We start from the raw sequence: 18,076 nt of genomic DNA, 5'->3' as shown, positions 1-18,076 counted from the left end.
AGTAAGTTATATACATGAGGAACCTCGTCGCCGGTGCGAAACGGGTTGTCTTATTTAATCAAAGGGACGACGAACGGTGCTGCAGGTAAGTATACTAAATATTTATGAAGAGATAGCCCCACAGCCGATACGGATGTTATATATACATATATAGATTTATTACCCCTACACCTACCCCCGGAAAAAAAAGGTCATTATTACCACGGAGACATATACATCCGTGGCTGTCCTATAAAACGAGTGCTCTCCTTTTGAGGATACAAAACTCGTCTTCAAAGTATATGTACGCATTATGTGTCCTCATTAGCGGTGCCCAAATGAATACGAACTTCTTTCTTTTCTGGCTCTTACATCACGATTACTGTCCCTCCACGTATATATATATATATATATACGCTGTACATATTTACCACACCCCCGAAAAAATGACAAACGTTTCATACACAAACGGGGCACATGTACCTTATACACTGATCCTAATTGATTTTAACCTTGGAAAGGGTTGTTGGGCGCCACAGCAGGGGGAGGGGGGGGGCAAACGATGTACCTTCCGAAATAATCTTTCCCCTAACACGCAATAGACCCCACGGGGGGTGGACGGGGCAAAAACGAGCTGTGATCGAGTTATATCCATACACGTACGGAATGTAGGTCGAGTGATGCATCGCGATTGGCGCGACAACCGATGAGAAAAACCGCGCGCGATCGCCTCAAGCGACACCCTCCTCCACCCAGTACACAATTATCCATCCACACCCGAAACTTTATACATATACACTCTTCCTCTTGATGACACGTGATTGGTGCATAATACGCATCGTATATTGTGTATATACGCGTGCACGGGCCGAGCATTTTCCCTCTACTCCGGTTAATATAAGCCCCCGGGGGGGCTCCGATGTAACACGTATAACGAGAGCTGTGTGTCCCGGCGTGGCTCTTATCCGGAAAATTAAGTGCCGCCCGGAACCGAAGCTCGTTTCCTATTATGACGCGCCGCTCTTCCGATTAATTTTCTCTAATCTGCTGCTGTACTTTTTTTCTCTCCCGGGATATGTACAATATCGCACAAAATCGGCAACAGGAAAATCGGATGCGTTGAAAAAAAAAACAACTATAAAGTATACAACACAAAGTGTTTCGGTAACTATACGGCGCAGAGCCAGAGGTCGTCCCGGCACAAGAGGGGCCGATGTCTTAATTATACGAGCAGAGGAGCTCTACGTTTATACGTACACGGCGAAGGTGCATAACGAGGGGGGTCTGGTTCCTCCGTACATGTTAATACACATATATATATATACATATCCGACGACGTGATGTATAGCAGTGTGTGTAGGTATATACAAGGGAACCAAAAACAAGCGAGCTAGCATTGTTGGCTTTCGGTACAGCGGGGACATTAATTGCAACTATAGGTATGTATATACACGCGCGAGGGACGCATGGCGTAATTAACTTGTGGCCGCTGAATTTCCCGTATTAACGCGGCCTTGGCTCTTCCTCTCCTAGGAGGACCAAAGTCTCGGGGCTTTTGGTCGCTGCGTATAGCAATAGGTCCTCGTACCGTATAATGGCTGGAAAAAGATTTTTGGGCCAGGCGCAAGTTACGAGAGAGCTGGCTTTGCATGGGCTTACATCGGTTGTACTCGCGTCCACGGGAATTAATTCCCTCGTGATGCTGCCAAGCAGATTCCCAGAGCGTTTATTAGTGTAATAATCCTTTCATAAATATATATTTTAGGTGCTCACTTGTACTCTCCGCTAATGCAACTAAGAGGCTTTCCATAGTGAGCTGTTGGTTTGGAATTTTTTTTTTTTTTTTTTTTTTTTTTACTTTATTGCTACGTTTTATACAAGCGATTCGTTGTTGGTAAAAAATACAAATGGAGATTCAATCGGTGTGCACGCAGAAGTTTCAGAAATGAACAAAAAAAAATTGGTAAGGACTTAATCGTTATTTACATTTGCCGATCTGCGTATCACTCGGTATACATCTATCGCTGCTTTCTGGAGATCCTTCGCAATTTTACCGGAACAACGGCAATCAACGCTCTGCGGCTTTGTATAATATGAAAATTGTTCGAAAGCTGTATGTTATGACTACATATATATTAATAGTACTTTGTACTATGGCTACGTTGTTTTAATATATATACGTATAAATTAAAAAACCGCGATTCTTAAAACTATACAAAAATGGACGGATCGACGTGGACGGAGTGTAAGGTATACCGTGAATCGATAAATAAAATTTGTATAAAAATTTTGTCTTCCCACTGTTGGGCTACGAAAAGCAAAAGCAACCATATATATATCCAACCAGAGAGAGAGGCATCGACAACTCTCGCTATACTTTTTCAAGTCACGGATCTCACTGCTTTTGTGCAACAATAACAATACAGTTCCTTTGGCGCGTACTTCTATTGTATGCCACTGGATTCACTCGCCGCACTCGGCTAATACACACTTCTTGTGTATCGTCATTTTCTCACTAGCCGTCACAACATACTACATAGCGTCAATAAAAGTAAAAGAGGCGTCGAAGCTCGTGTGTTCACAATTGGACGATCCTCCAAAGCCCAAGGGTAGGGAGTACCGCTGCGAGGATGGCTGCGGTGCCCAGTTGAAGTCGGGATGCAGCGTTGCACCCGTCCCCGGAGCACGAGCACTCCTCCCAGTAGTCGCCGTTCTCGTACACGCCCCAGTTGCACACGCCCGTGACTCCCGTGCTCGCCACAGAAGCGCAACGCCGGATCACCTGCCTCCACCTGCCGTCCCCTGAAACACCGGACAAGCTCACGTTGACACGCCGATTTTTTAACATTATTTCGGTGAGGCTTAAGTACCTCCGTCTCCTTTGACTGATATAAAATTCTATCGCGTCCGATTGAACCTGTACGCCGTGAAATTTGAAAAAAAAAAAAAAAAAAAAAAAAAAAAAAAGTACTCACAGATAAATCCTCGGGGTCCCTGCTGCGTGACTTTGACGCAAAAGGTTCCCGGGGCCTTGGACTCGTCGCTGTTGCACTCGACCGGGTAGTGTTTCTCCTTGTCGAAGGGCTTGTAGGCCCCGCAGTTGTCCACACCTTTCGGATCGGTGTCACTGCTGCACTGGTAGCACTTTATGCAGTGACCACCTGCAAACGCAACAACTAGTGAGCATACATATATACACTTTGGGGCCATTTTACCGATCGCGAGATCGTTTTTGGGAAGAAAATGCAACTACGGTGATTCGGTTCCCTCGGATGACGTTTTTGAATGAAAAGAAAAAAAAAAAAAAAAAAAAAGCATCAACGTGCAAGTATATCTATGTATATTTATCAAACATGGCGTCAGCCGAGCGATCTACGGTGCACTGTACACTTTACTCGATCTGTGTTTTTTTTTTTTTCTTTTTTTTTTTTTCCTCAGTCGAAACCCATAACGATTTACGCGATCGGACGTTGGAGAGCACCGAAAACGTACCTGTCGTCAAAAAGGCGAGTACCGCGAAAAGGAGGACAAAGGCGCGCTGCGGGTGCGACATTTTCGTCGAGCTGATGCGTTTGTTGGGCGGCGACGGTCTCCAGGTTGCGGTGGCACTGATCTCCGCTGGAGCGCGCGGGTACATTTGTACTATGTGCAACGCGAAGGTATACCGATGGGTGTGGACTTTGCCTGACTGTAGATTTTCTCATTTTATATGTTGTAGGAGTCCAGCCGAGCACCGATCTCGAGATCCCTACTTTATCGACCACCTGCGCTGACCGGCGTGGCTCTCTCCTATGGATGCATTTTGCATATTATAGTCTCCTCCACTTCCTTGTCCATTACTTTTTAAGGTTTCCTCTGTTGAACATTTTTTAGAGGCGTGTTTTGATTCCCATATCTTGAGGCGTCTCAAAAACGCTTTTTTACTCATCAACTTCGCATGCAACAAAAGTTCTTTCAATAAGCTTGTTTTTTGCCCTCGATTTATTCTATTCTTTAGAGTATTGGAGATCTGTACTTTGTAATTTGCTGTTTCCCAGTTATTTCTAAAATGGTAAGTGTTTATTTGATTTTGTAGAAATAAGTACACTGTACAAAAAAAAAAAAAAAAAAAAAAATTGTAGCTAAGAACAAAAAGAGTTAAAAATTTTACGACGCGACTCAAGCAAGGCAGTCACGCTTCGAAACAAAAAGTTGGAGTTTGAGGAGAAGCCTCATGAGAATTGATCAAAAAGTGATTTTTTTTTTTTTTTTGTATGAAATAAATCGGTTCTTTGGTATTTCACAACAATCGAATATCGACTACTTAATATTCATCACGTAAGCCATATTTACAGCTCATTTTGTAAAAATTTTGTATAAAACTTTATTAACGAAACGTGCCATCCTGCCTGTGGCACGTATATCTACGGGCCTGAAACGAGATAAGAAAATCCATACTCCAAATTGCACCCCCTGCCTCACACACGTATTAAAAAAGTTTGAACGACCAAGGGGCTAGCCTTCAAGTGCCACTCATTAAAATGCAAATACGGTGGATTGCAATGAAATTGAGGGAAAAAAGGGTGCATTTTCCCTTCGAAAATCGCCAATTTACAAGTCCTGCGCGACGTAATAGCGCAAACTTTTTGCGTTTAGATAAGAACTCTCGCGACAAGTCTCGAGGGCTTTGGTCCGGCTTCTTCGTTAAAGGAATAACCAGGACCTGCAGCGAAAAGGGAGCAAATGTGCAGCTCCGAAAAATCCATTTCCAATCTTCTTCTCGTTTCGCTCAAGGGCGAATCGCGCCCCCGCACATTTCAATTTGAAAAACATCCACAAACCTCCTCCCATCAGATTTCCCATCGAGCGAATATTGTTAGTCTCCCATAAACACACCCCCACCCCCTTCCCAGCTGTATACATTACGCTACGAAGGCGTGTACCCGTGACATCACACGCCCCATTATCGCAAACCGGATCGGGGCACATGATGAAGCATCCGTGGGGTGCGACAAGAAAGGAGATTATATACGCGCACTTTGAGCTACATTCTCCGAAAGGCTCGTGGGTCATTGTTGGGTAACATGGTTACATTCGTTATACTCTTCGGGCGAGAAGAAGGTAATTGCAGTTGTTTTTGCTCGCTTTACCCCCCCGCCGATTATCTTTTGGCTCTTCGGTATCGATAACACGCTCGACTATGTGGCGCTCCATCATCCCGTAGGGATTTTTGGGTGTAGGGGAAAAAAAAAAAAAAAAATTACACGAGCGCATCAATCTCCGAAACGTCGAGGCGAAACGAATTTTAATGACAATTTTCTCTCTTATTACATTTCCGAGCGCTCGCCTTGAAATTTCCCGACTCGTCTCGGCAGTAGTTTCATACACGTTTCATACGCGTGACAACCGAAATGCGTATATTACACCCACGAATATGTCATCCAACAAATTCGAGGATAAACGTCATTCTGGAAAACTTACTACTTCTGCACGCGCCAAGTATTTAATAACGAGAGTCGTACGCACGATTTTAGTAGTAAAGAAATAAAAGAAAAAAGTGAAGCCGGACCGCATATGTTTGGGATGAATAAAAAAATTCACGGCGAAAACAGGCGTTTGTATACTAAAAGAGCCACGAAAAGTATAAAATAAGAGTCTCGCTGATGCCCCATTTTCTCCACCCCGAAATGAAATTCGCCTCAAACGCGTATACGTACATTAACTCCTCTCCCTCTCGATTCCAACCAAAAAACCCCGGACAGTCGCACCGCGACGTGAGAGTAGAAAAAAAAAAATAAAGGAGGGAGTCGCGTTAAGGATATTTTATTGGGGGGCCATTAGCAAACGCCCGAGAACGTGAGAGGAAAAAAGAGGCGAGAGGAGAAGAAGAGGGAGAGTACCGACGTTGAGAGAAAGAGCGAGGGGGGTGGAAGAAGAAAGAGTGGAACAAAAAAAAAAAGAAAAAGAAGGATATGGGGGGAGAACACGTGCCGAAGAAAACGTCCCGCGGGACGGTCCCTGCTGGATGTCAGGCTGCTTCATTGCTGTGAAGAGAACACAAAGGAGTACAAGCTGTAGGTGTTGGTACGAATGAGAAAAAGATGGATCGTAGGAGGAGGTTAGCGGCGTATAAATCATATATATAGTTGTACCGGGCGAGGCTGGGCTGTAGTGGCCGTTTAAATAATTTGAAATCGCCGTTTGCTGCCCTTTTTTTATGCCACTCGCGAGGGGCACGGTTTACTGTTTACGACCGCGCGCTGGGTTTTAATTGCCGGTTTACGCGTTTTGTAGAAATTAACCGGTTTCTAACTGGATTTCATCGCGAAATGACTAGTTTTAGGAATTTTTGGTGCATATATCTTCATACTAATTATTAGTCTAGTCTTAATGAAGTTCATATAATATTTAACGAAATATTCATGCTGTATATCCTTGATGTTTTTAATTAAATATTGGCAAACATCAGCGTTTTACTCGGCACCTTTGTTTCGAATACCCGATAAGATAATCCTCGGTTTTAGTTTTTGTACGTAATTTCTGAAAGAAAAAAATAAAATTCCTTCGCAAATGAAAGAGCGGCACTAGCATACAATTTTCAATCTCCCTCCGAGCCATATCCACAATTCACGGGATTTTCCAAAAAAAAGAAAAGGAAAAAAGGCCAAATTGCAGATATTCTCCTACTACATTTTACGACTCTTCGGACGGTAGATCCTCAAATCCTCCGGAAAAGCATGAAAAATTCGATTCCACGTTTCGCGATTCGTGAAATATTCCGCTTCCCTATGAATACATTACGCGCTCTCTTCTTTTTCCCTCGAGGGACAGAGATATGCGTGTACAGCACATTGAACCTAGTATGCAGATAAAGAGCGGAATAATCGTGCCATTTAGGCACACATGGGTAAAATAATAGCATATATTATATCCCGGCTATTGTTCCAAAAAAGCCGGGATTGGATTCTCGTAGTCGGAACGAACTGTTTTGCTGGAATATCGTTTGCTCGGGGCATATTCGTGGAAAAGCGTTCTTGTTAATTTCCATGATAGAGCTTTGCCTGCGAGTTGAGTTGAACCCTCGTCTTTGCCCAGCAGAGGAGCGAAACGTATCTCAAAAGTCATGCAGCAGAATCGTAGAATTTCAATTTCCACTGCAAGGCATCCTCGAAATCACCTTCTCATCCTTTTCTCCTTTACATATATAGTCACAAACGGAAAAAATGAAAAAAAATCCAGTTTCATGCATATATACCTGTGTAATAAAATCCCATTAGCTATAAACCTGCTATACGTATAATGGAGAGACGCACAATTTCACCTCTAAATTGTATACAATGAGCCAGTACACAAATCTGCACAAAAGGGCATCTCCCTATTACGTACAAGACGAGACAAGCTTAATCGTTTTCTACATTCATCCCTTCGTTATACCATTGGCGCTCTCTCTTGTCTTTCTTCCCGACTCTCGGGGCAATCTCATTAAAATTATCTCGTCCCCAAGAAGGAGATCCTTTAAACTGTCTTCCACCTCCGACTTTGGCACCCCACGAAGGACACCAAAAGGACAAAAGATTAAAAAAAAAAACCCACACATTTCTTTCTCTCTTTAAGCATCACATTAACGCTTACGCCAAGTAAATAGGATTTTCCTCACGTGAACCTGTACACACGTTTAGTGCATATATATATATATATATATTGGGAGTTTGAGTCATTGGAAATGATGAATGTTTACACTCGCGCCGTATATAGCCTCGAGGAAGAAGAAGAAGAAGACGAGTATGGGGTGAAAATTTATTCCTCCTCTAGCCATCGGTTCCTGATGGAATTTCTTGAAATTCGGAAAAACCTGCCCAAGTAATTACCTGTGTAGCGGCCCACATTGGGAATTGCAAATTTTTCCCAACAGTTATGACTGTATATACATGTGCTTGGCCTCGGGATATCTTCACGCTACAATGCGATCACTCCTTGATGGGTGAAAGGAAAACTGAAGCTGTTTTTGTGTTTTTCCTTTACTCGACGCGGGAAATATTAAATTACAGGAATTTCCCGCTATTGCATTTGCATTGCATATTGTAATGCTCCTCCTGTCTTATTGTGCTGAATCCATAATCATATATCTTTTAGGTGAAATTCGAAAAAAAAGTGATGAATAAATGTATCCAGAATTACTTTCAGATCCCACGCGTACATCGGTTCATCCCACGTTAGGATGCATTTATCGCGCGTATATTCTTATTCGTTCCTTCGCAGCATAGGAATGAAAAGTTGAGTCGTAAAAAAATGCATCTGTACTATTCCATACGCTGCATGTTTATATTTAGCAGAAATGCACATGCCATTCGTAAAACTTTTCCTCGCATGCGTTTTTAAAAAATCTTTGGTAAAAAATACTACAGAGCATTATATGTATGAGGAATCTATCGAAGGAACCAAAATTTACAACTTACAACGCAATTAACAACCAGTACGCAATAATAACATTTTGTTCCGATGTACTCTCGCATTGTCTTACGCGTAAAACTGTTGTATTTCTAGTTAATGTACAGCCACTTGTTATGAAATTGTTATAGACGCAATAACTACGGATAAAAAAAAAAAACACCTACACGAATGACAATCACTTGGGTAATCGCTGGCTTTTTTATTTTCGCCACGCCCACACGCCAATGTCTCTTCCCCCCCACATACATGCATACATCATCAGCCTCTCGGCAAGTTGATATATTTTTTGCACCGGGCAGATATATATTCGCAATAGATATTCATCCATCATTCTCCCCACAAAAAAGGACTCGTGTCGGAAATGATGGAAAGCTCGTCCGTCTCTTGTTTCGTTCGCCTACTGATTTTGAGAGAGTCTTGCACGAGCGGGTGAACAGGAAAATGCTCCAAACGGCAGTTCCGAATCCATTCGACGAGCTCCTCGCGGAGAAAGGAAGAAAAAAAAAAAGGACGATTCGAGCGATACGTCAATCCAGCGGCTGTAATCCATTCGGCGTCGGGTCTTACTGGTCCGAAAAAAAAACAGCGCACAAGTTCGCGTAACTAACTTTTGCCTCCACCGCGTATGTACGTACAGGTGTAGAGCCACGGGTAACCGTATATATACACATACATAGTGCTTCGGCGCGTGTCTGGCCGTTCCTTGAAATATGAGAGAAACTTTTAAGCCACCCGCGGTGCCACTACCTCCACTCCTGGTGTCCGTGCGCGCGTATATATATAGGAAACAAGGAGGCGACCAAGGAGTCGAGAGATTAGCGAACGAGCTTGCAACCCCCCGTCGACGCCGTCGTTGCTCGAAAATTTAGCAGAAACAGGGCTTTTGCTTACTTTGTTTTTTTCTCCTTTTTTCTTTGGCCATGCTCGTTTCAAACCATGAAGTTACCCACGCGCTGGGCTCTATATTTACTGCTTTGGCGGAGTACGTTACAATTCTCGTGTACCTACTTCCGATGCTATAGTATTTTTTTTGTATTTTTTGGAGTCCAATCTCCATCTACAAAAATCACGCATCCAACGGCTAAAAGACTGACAAGCATAAAAATATACACGTGTGGTAGCCAAATTGTTCGTCTCTCGGCAGTAAATGCAAAAAAGCATCCCCCGAATGGTAGCTACGAGTCAAAAAAATCATAAATAAAGCTCATCTTTCTGGGAGATTCCTTGGCAACATCCCCCATAAAAATTTGCATACCGGGTGTTTGGCAGAATGTTACCCATCGATACTACAACAAAACCGTGTACACCCCCATGCCCGAGCGCCCGAAGGTATCGTCAATAAAATATTCGCCAGCCATAATATGTATACGTGTATAAATAGAGCAGCGGTGGCAGCCAGTATAGCCAGACAAAGCCGCGATGATATGCGCCCGAGGCGCGTTGAATATTTCATCGGACGCTCCCGCCACCGCCGCGACCGTTTCTTTTTTCCTCGGGTACGCGACCCTTTGGTACACCGCAGCGCGGTTGGTAGGAAAAAAAAAAAAAAAAAAAAAAAAAAAAAGACAAACCTCGTGTACCCTTCTGCTTTCACTCTCCTTTGTCGTTCTACACGCAAGAAAGTTTTTCCGAAGAAAGTACAACCTATAGGTGGACCGAAATGATCGAAGGTGCAATACCCTCGCGTCTTCAACCATACCGATGTAAATACAAGAACAACAGTGTCGTGCACACTGCCCAACAGCATATAGGTGTCGAATGCAATAAGGAGCCACCACACCCGCTGCACTGTAAACAATATACGTGTAGTTTAACCTGTAGGTACGTGATGGGCACAGCCTGGGTTTTGTCGCGGAGGTATATCGTGGATGACACAATACCTGTACTCCTAGACGACCGTAGAGACGAGCCACCTCTTGTTCCCGATCCCCCGTCGGGGGGAAGGTTCGCGTAATCGCTGACGTAAGAGAGGCGGATTGCAAGCGACAGCCACAAGCATCTACACACCGTATATAAGTGGCGGGGGATGAAGAACTGTATACCTACTGAAACCTCTCCAATTAAGACGGTCCGCGACGTATTCATTGCCGATTGCCTGGCTACGATTTCTCTTCCCCCGCCCAATTACGTTTCTTCCTTTTGCCTCTCAACGTCTCTTCTGGCACGTACAGAGCCCCTCGCAGTGTTGCTGCAGTCCACTTTGCACCCCAGCTGCAGAGGGGGGGGGGTGTCAACTCTCGCCGAGGAGGCGCCTAAAAGAGGTCATTCTTTCTTTTTTACCGCTAACGCGCTAATCGAGCGGCGCTGCCAAGAATTAACTCTTTTTCTTCTGGTGTGGGCGAGGGGGTATTCGGGACTCCGGGAATCTTGGCTCGGCTCTCTGGTTTTCATTATTTAGAGTTGGAGAGAGATAGGAGCCGTTACTGTGTACGAGCGCACAGCGCGCTAGTAGTACAAGTCAGAGTGTGGTCAGCCGCGCCTGTGGTACAAAAGTGCTCGGGGCTTTCCATATGATTGTCAGTATTTCGTTCCTAGATTATCATGCCCATTGTAATCAGGCGTGTCGAAGGAGCTGGCTACGTCGAGCGTGAGTTTGAGCAAAAATTACCTGCTGTCGTGCAGCATGCGAGTAAAAAAAAAAAAAAAAAATAATAATAAAAATTCCGGGCTGAGAAGGCGTGAGTGCATGAATGATTCCGTATGTAAAGTGAGTCGAAGAGAAGGACAGAGGTCTAAGGTATACCCGTAGTCGGCAAGCACTTGACTCGTTAGCGAGTCATTAGCGAGAGACTACCCCTTTCGAGGAAAAGCAGCTGGAGGGACACAAAGCTGCGCAAAAATACCCTCCTCTTCCCACGAGCGACTCCATCACGGTTGAAAATTTCGTGTAAATTATTGGATTTGAAAAATTATACGCCACACATATTGTGTATTTCACTTAAAATAATATTGATAAGTACGCGAAATCGGTGTATGATAACTACCGTCCGTGAAGTGCAAAAATACATAAAATTTCGTGTGGGCTCGAGTCGGTCATAGTTGATTATCGGATTTTTTTTTTTGTAGCGAACGGAGCAAAAGCTGTGCTCGAGCGAAGATCAACCGTATCTGTTTGTCCAGCCCACGGAGCTTGATTAAATACCGCTTGGGCGAAACAAACGTGTATGCGTGCTCATCGGAACGTATACACAAAAGTTTTTATCCATCGGCACAGGGAAAGATCCAAAAGGTCCGCGCACAAAGGAGAAGAGCATCAACCTCGGGGGGGTTAAAAAAAAAAAAAAAAAAAAAAAAGAAGCGACCACAGTTTGGAAAAAACGTCACGTATACTATAGCTACCACACGTGTATAAGGGACTCTCCCAAACATATGGCACCAACTAATTTCGCCAACCAAGTTTCCCCGCGTATAGTGCATCTCGGACAACAATACAGAGCGTTTCTCCCCATCTCCCTTTCACGTTTTCTTTTTTACTCGCGTATCACCGCGTGGAAACTTTCTTGGGCCGGACTGCCAGCTCGGAAATAATACAAACATTATTCGACGCGAAACAACTCGGCCACGCTGATTCGACCAGAGACGTGGTCTCCTCATACCCCCCGGGAAGTTTTTCGCTTTAGTTGTATACACAGGTGTGCTCGCCTCACGAATCTCCATAAAGAGGTACGGTCCGAACTCGCTTGACAATTCACAAAACAATTTATCCATACTCCTCAAAGGGGGGATTTTTTTTTTTTTTTTTATTAGCCCACCGCGGGTGGTTTTTATAGCGTATCCGTGCTCCGTTCGGCTCGCCGATCACGTGCGGTCCGAGGATGCGCTCGTTTCCGATCTACGTGCATATACGACGCGGCTGCAAAACAAAAGGGAAAAATAGAGCAAGGAGAGGGTAGCGCGTGGTCAGCGGATCCCGCCTATATTGAGGATGAGGGCACTCGGAGTGGCCAAGGAGAGGACGAAAATCTCCCGGGAGGGGCGCTCTCGCTCGCTTTGAAATGGTAGTGGTACCCAAGACGTTGGAGAGGATTTACGGGCCCAGGGGCGGTCTGGTTGAGAAAATGCTTCTTGAACGGTTATTGGGGATGAGAGAGAGAGAGAGAAAAAAAGATACGCAGATACGTCGAATGTTTGCCGATCAGGAGAAGCGGGTCGGCGTTTGATTAATTTCCCTTTTTTTTTTTTTTTTATCTCCTTCCGCTTCCGTACGCCCCCTCGCCGTGAACTATACGGACGTTGGAGCGAAGAAGAGGATTGAACGGAAAATGCGAAAAGTTTGAACTTGTAAAGTGAACAGTTTTCACGGCTGGCTTGTCAAAAGTTCCCTCTAGGGTACGCGGGAAGTACTTAAAATAACCTAGCCCGCGGTTGTAACTTTTTAATACAAATTCGCGACTCGATGGGAAAATTATTTCTTCGCGTCACGACTTGCGTCGGTTCAACACCACACGTGTATACATCCACGCGAGAGCAAGCGCAGGAAAATCAAACGAGACCCATCGTGTATTCCTCGTTTGTTCGAACGGGTACAGTCGTCATATCCCAAACAACCGGCTCCACGTGCTCTTCGAACATGACACTGCACGGCTCGGCTAATTGCCCGAGGAGCGCAAACCAACTACTATAGAGCCCGCGCCGAGAGATATTACATTCCCCACACGCGCGTGTGCAAATTCTCCTTCCGCGGCACTCACTCGTTGACGTTTCGGAAATAATAACACCACCGAGTACTACCGTGTGTGCGCAGGGTATGATCCGTTCGCGTTTTACAACCAACGCTCGTATTACTCCTACACCGTACACCCTCGTGGCTCTTTATCTACGTATACAAGCGTTGGTTTTGTCGACCCGTGGGCGTAGATAGGTGACAGGTGCAATATGTGGGCGCGTGCGTGTGTTGTGCAAACTTTGGATGTCAATAGGGTGGTGGTGAAAATTGCAGAGCAGCGGGGAAAAAAAAAACACGTTTGCGAGTCTGTACTGTCGAGTCGAGTACGAGGTGGGTGCTTAACGGTTACTCCATCGAGGTGGGTGTACGCGTATATATATATATACCGCATCGAGTTCTTCAAAGCGCCGGAGAGGAGGAACTGTCAAATGCAAATTTTCATCCCTGGAGCTGTACACGGAGAGAGAGAGTTTCCGGGTTTCAACTTTTAGCTCGGGCTAATTTTCATACGCAGAGAGGCTTCTTCACCGACGCGAGTCGCCCTTTTCGACTCTGACAAATTACCCCCCCCCCTCCCCTTCGTTTTTCGCTTCTTTGGCTGTTTATTAAGATACTTTATTTGATTTTTTTTTGTTTCCACAAGTAATCTCATCAACTTGTCTCTCGCTTTGTCAATTTTCACGTAATTCCCTCTCTCTGAGCGCATAATAGGATTTTCCCTCGGGACTCGAACAATGCCACTCTTCGTTCGTGTATACACGGCTAAAGTAGAAAAAAAAAAAAAAAAAAAAGATTCATCTTTCACTCGATGAAAGCTCAAAAGTTAGCGCGCGCGGAACTTTCGCCAAAGCGCGTACGCAGGTATATATACACGCGAAACAATAAAAAAAGAAAAAAAAAAGGGTGGGAGGAAGACGACAAAGCAGCTTCTCTGTAAATCTCGGCGCTCGAGCGACTCCTCTCTCCCCTTGGCCTTAAATATTTATCAGGCAATACATCTTGGAGAATTCCGAGGCGCCTCTCCCGGCGAAACTTACGTCTCTTCCGGCCGGCACACTCCGTCATGATTTAAACTTTCCATCGAAGAGCTTTTGGCGCGCCGTATCCTCAGGCGTGAAAAAACCTCGAGGTGCGAATGGAATTTCACGCGAATGAAACGACCACGTACATATACACACCGCCATATCCCCGAGAGAGTCCGAGTCTGGGATTTTAATAAAAATACCGTTCCCAAAAGCGATACGGGTGGGGGGGCTCTGTAACGTCTCCGTTCGCTATCGATGGATTCGTCCGTTACCCCACATCATATGGGAGCTTTTGAGATCCATAAAACGCGTTTGCCATTCCCGCTGTTTGCTGCATCGAGCCAACAAGTGCGAGAGTACGATCGAGGGCCATTTTGCTTTTCAAAGCTACGCATGTGCCATTATTGGTTTAAATGAAAAAGCCCGATTATTTTACTTTTTACTTACACGTACGCTTATCCATCCTGTCCAACACACAAAATGTAAGAAAATGAAAAATGCCGAGCTTATTTGCCTTCAATTGTAATTATTCAGTGGTGCGAAAAATCAAGAGTCAATCCATTTACCCTTCAAAGGTACACACCCCTACGAATACAAAAAGAAAAGGATTATATATACTCCTACCCTTTTGAGGGCTAGAAACGCAATATCACCGACAAAACTGTCCTTGTAAGCGGGGCTCGAACGGCGAGGCGAAAAATAACACGGGCAACGTAATCTCGGTATCCCTGGTCTTTGGTTCAGGCACACGTATAGGTAATATACCTTCATGCATCGCGCGGGTGTGTACGCGTTTGGTCTAGCCGTATGGAGCAGCGGACCGAGATATAGAGAGGAGATGTGTGTTTCGAGTGTAACGGCAACGGGGTGGTAGTGGCAGCAGCGAACTGGCCAAGAAGAAGGAGATAACGGAGAGCACGAGAGAAGAAGAAGGAGGAGGAGAGATAACGTAATAGAGGCACCCGGGGAAACTTCATAGCCCAAAGAGGACGGGGAGAGCCCTTGGGCCGCGGAACGACTTCCACTCCTCCGCTTCTCCTTATCATTCGAGAAATCCCTCTCTTACCAGCTCGTCTTACGCGCGCTATCCTCCTCCTTCTCTGATGACTCTGCGAGAGAGACTAGTGGTCGGATAAAATTTATAGAGGAGCTTTTTATCTTTTCCTTTTTTTTTTTTTTTTCCTGTGCTGTCCGGCTCTTTGCAAAGCTTTTTCTTTGACAGGACGGTTTGACGAGACCTACTCTGCGAGGATCTGTCTTTTCCTGTCTTCGAGGCATGACAGTGGCTGAACGAATTAAAATTATCTCGTCCCCAAGAAGGAGATCCTTTAAACTGTCTTCCACCTCCGACTTTGGCACCCCACGAAGGACACCAAAAGGACAAAAGATTAAAAAAAAAAACCCACACATTTCTTTCTCTCTTTAAGCATCACATTAACGCTTACGCCAAGTAAATAGGATTTTCCTCACGTGAACCTGTACACACGTTTAGTGCATACATATATATATATATATTGGGAGTTTGAGTCATTGGAAATGATGAATGTTTATACTCGCGTCGTATATAGCCTCGAGGAAGAAGAAGAAGAAGACGAGTATGGGGTGAAAATTTATTCCTCCTCTAGCCATCGGTTCCTGATGGAATTTCTTGAAATTCGGAAAAACCTGCCCAAGTAATTACCTGTGTTGCGGCCCACATTGGGAATTACAAATTTTTCCCAACAGTTATGACTGTATATACATGTGCTTGGCCTCGGGATATCTTCACGCTACAATGCGATCACTCCTTGATGGGTGAAAGGAAAACTGAAGCTGTTTTTGTGTTTTTCCTGTACTCGACGCGGGAAATACTAAATTACAGGAATTTTCCGCTATTGCATTTGCATTGCATAATATGTTGTAAAAATTTTCTTCACATGTGATTTTTCAAAATCTGCGGTGAAAAATATCATAGAGCATTATACATAAGGAATCTATTGAAAGAACCAAAATTTACAATTTACAAATAATTTTGATTACTCTGTATACAATAATAATGATATTTCTTTTCTGATCTACATTTTTATTGTCTTACATATAAAACTGTAGTATTACTTAATACAGCCACTTGTCCAGTTATATGTTGAAGATAAAATTTAATATAAAAAACACCTATACGAATGACAATTAGAGTGCGACATATATACTCAGCCAATTCACTTGGGTATAGTCGCTGGACTTTTTATTTTCGCAAAGTCCACACACGCGAATATCTCCCCTCTTCCAGTATACACATTATCAGCCTTATTTGGTGGTATTTGAATAATCGCTTTTGGAAACGAATTCCGTCGCTCAAACTTTCAATTTCGCCTGTCTCGATGCACCTCGAACACCAGGCAGCAGCAAAAGAACAAGAGGAGGGGACAAACTTTCCAGAGCTCAAGTGTCCAGAAGTAATGCACTTTGAAGCGAAAAGCAAGTTTCTCTCCTCCTCTTCCCCCCCCCCTCCCCACCAGAGTTGGAAGCCTCGCGCTTTCTAATTAAATTCCTCGTGAAAATAATTTTAAAAAGTCCTGTACGTGGATATATGTATATACCCGTTGAATCCAAAGCCCCTTTCTGCGCCATGTCACTTTGGGAAAAAAATAACCCCTCGCTGAGTGCAAATCGGTGTTTTGGCCTGATGTTTCATTAAAAATGATAATGCGAGCGCGCGAGAGGGAATCGAATGAAAATTTTTCACCCAAGCATCAGCCCTTTGGGGGGTGGAACGAGTATAGCCTCGTGCTGTTGTACGAAAATAAGCAAGTAACCTTTGGATCTCTCTCCCCCAATCTCTTTTTAACACTAAATTTAATGTGGGAAAAAAGCTTGGGCCTTTCTTTGACATTTTTATGCACGAGCAACTACATACGTGTATCATTACCTATAATTTTAGAGCACATTATTTACTATCAAGTCGTTGATTGAATGTCTACTACCACATCCTGATCGTGTCCAATAAGTTTATTACCCTCACATATTTTTTTTTATTGGCTTACGCAACAGACGTGGTACACGATGTTTCTAATAGGCAAGGAGTGTTGATAGTTTTCGGTTAATTTAGCGCACGCGGGAATCCCTGGAACATGTGCATTTATACATATGTATATATTCTGCATACAGAGAGGGAGAGAGAATCGTTCATCACACCCGTGAGAAGCTTTTGCTCGACTCTCGAGGGAAAGGTGGGGTGTACGCCCCAGAGAGCGACAAGACAAATTGCTTGTATCTTCGCTGCAAGTACACCTGTAGATTATACACCTACTTCCTTTTTTTAGCTTTTATACATGTTGCGTTCAATACAGAATTTAAAGTTTTAATACAAAGGACATCCATCCATGAATGACTTTATTAAGAAGCAAAAAAAAAAAAAATATTTTCTATTCCGAGCATGATTTTTCATGAATGCATAGCTTTCAAAAAATGTCAGAATATGTATTCTCGGAGTATTTCCACTTTTCGTAAGTTAGTAATTTACGATTAATTGTACTGAATTTCAGAATTTTTTATTATTGTGATTATTTTTTTTTTTTAAAGGGCCCCACATTTACCCATAGTAAGGACACGATCTGGTGACTTGAAATCGGTGTAGTGAACTAATGCTATGTGGTCGCTGGGCCACCTCAACTTTTAATTGGACCTGGTTTTTAAAGTTAATTAAAATTCCCAAAAAAATATTTTCCAGCCCGCGAGTAATTATCCCGGGAAAGAGAGCTTTCGATTCAAAACTTACTTTTGTCGCCGACTTTTCCAACTCCAACAACTTATCGAACGCGAGAAACACTGTTATGGCCTGCTGCACTTTTTTTTACGAAGGAGCTCTAAAAAATACCTGCGCGTCCCGACGATAAAAGTTTGCAAATCAACGGAGTTGCAAAGTCGCATGTTCATATGCAATAGTACGACTTAAACGTCCGCCCGAGACGGAGTGTCGGGACAAAAAAAGACAATATAA

At 43.9% G+C, this 18,076-nt stretch overlaps 1 protein-coding gene across 1 annotated transcript; it reads right to left on the bottom strand.

Annotated features, from left to right (window-relative positions):
• Positions 1-1,819: 1,819 nt before the first annotated feature.
• On the bottom strand, positions 1,820-3,651 carry LOC106638369 (UPAR/Ly6 domain-containing protein crok). Its single transcript, XM_014351490.2, has 3 exons — positions 3,472-3,651; positions 2,955-3,140; positions 1,820-2,781 (listed from the first exon to the last, which is right to left on the bottom strand). Exons 1-3 carry the CDS (start codon positions 3,614-3,616, stop codon positions 2,558-2,560), a joined length of 555 nt encoding a protein of 184 aa, XP_014206976.2. The 5' UTR covers positions 3,617-3,651; the 3' UTR covers positions 1,820-2,557.
• Between the last annotated feature and the right edge of the window lie 14,425 nt (positions 3,652-18,076).

This window comes from Copidosoma floridanum, unplaced genomic scaffold (genome assembly GCF_036245765.1).
Source record: "Copidosoma floridanum isolate Cflo_tuat_1 unplaced genomic scaffold, Cflo_Japanese_pri ptg000019l, whole genome shotgun sequence".
NCBI classification, from domain to species: domain Eukaryota; kingdom Metazoa; phylum Arthropoda; class Insecta; order Hymenoptera; family Encyrtidae; genus Copidosoma; species Copidosoma floridanum.
The sequence above is the reverse complement of the archived record's forward strand: the minus strand, read 5'-3'. Positions and strand labels throughout refer to the sequence as shown.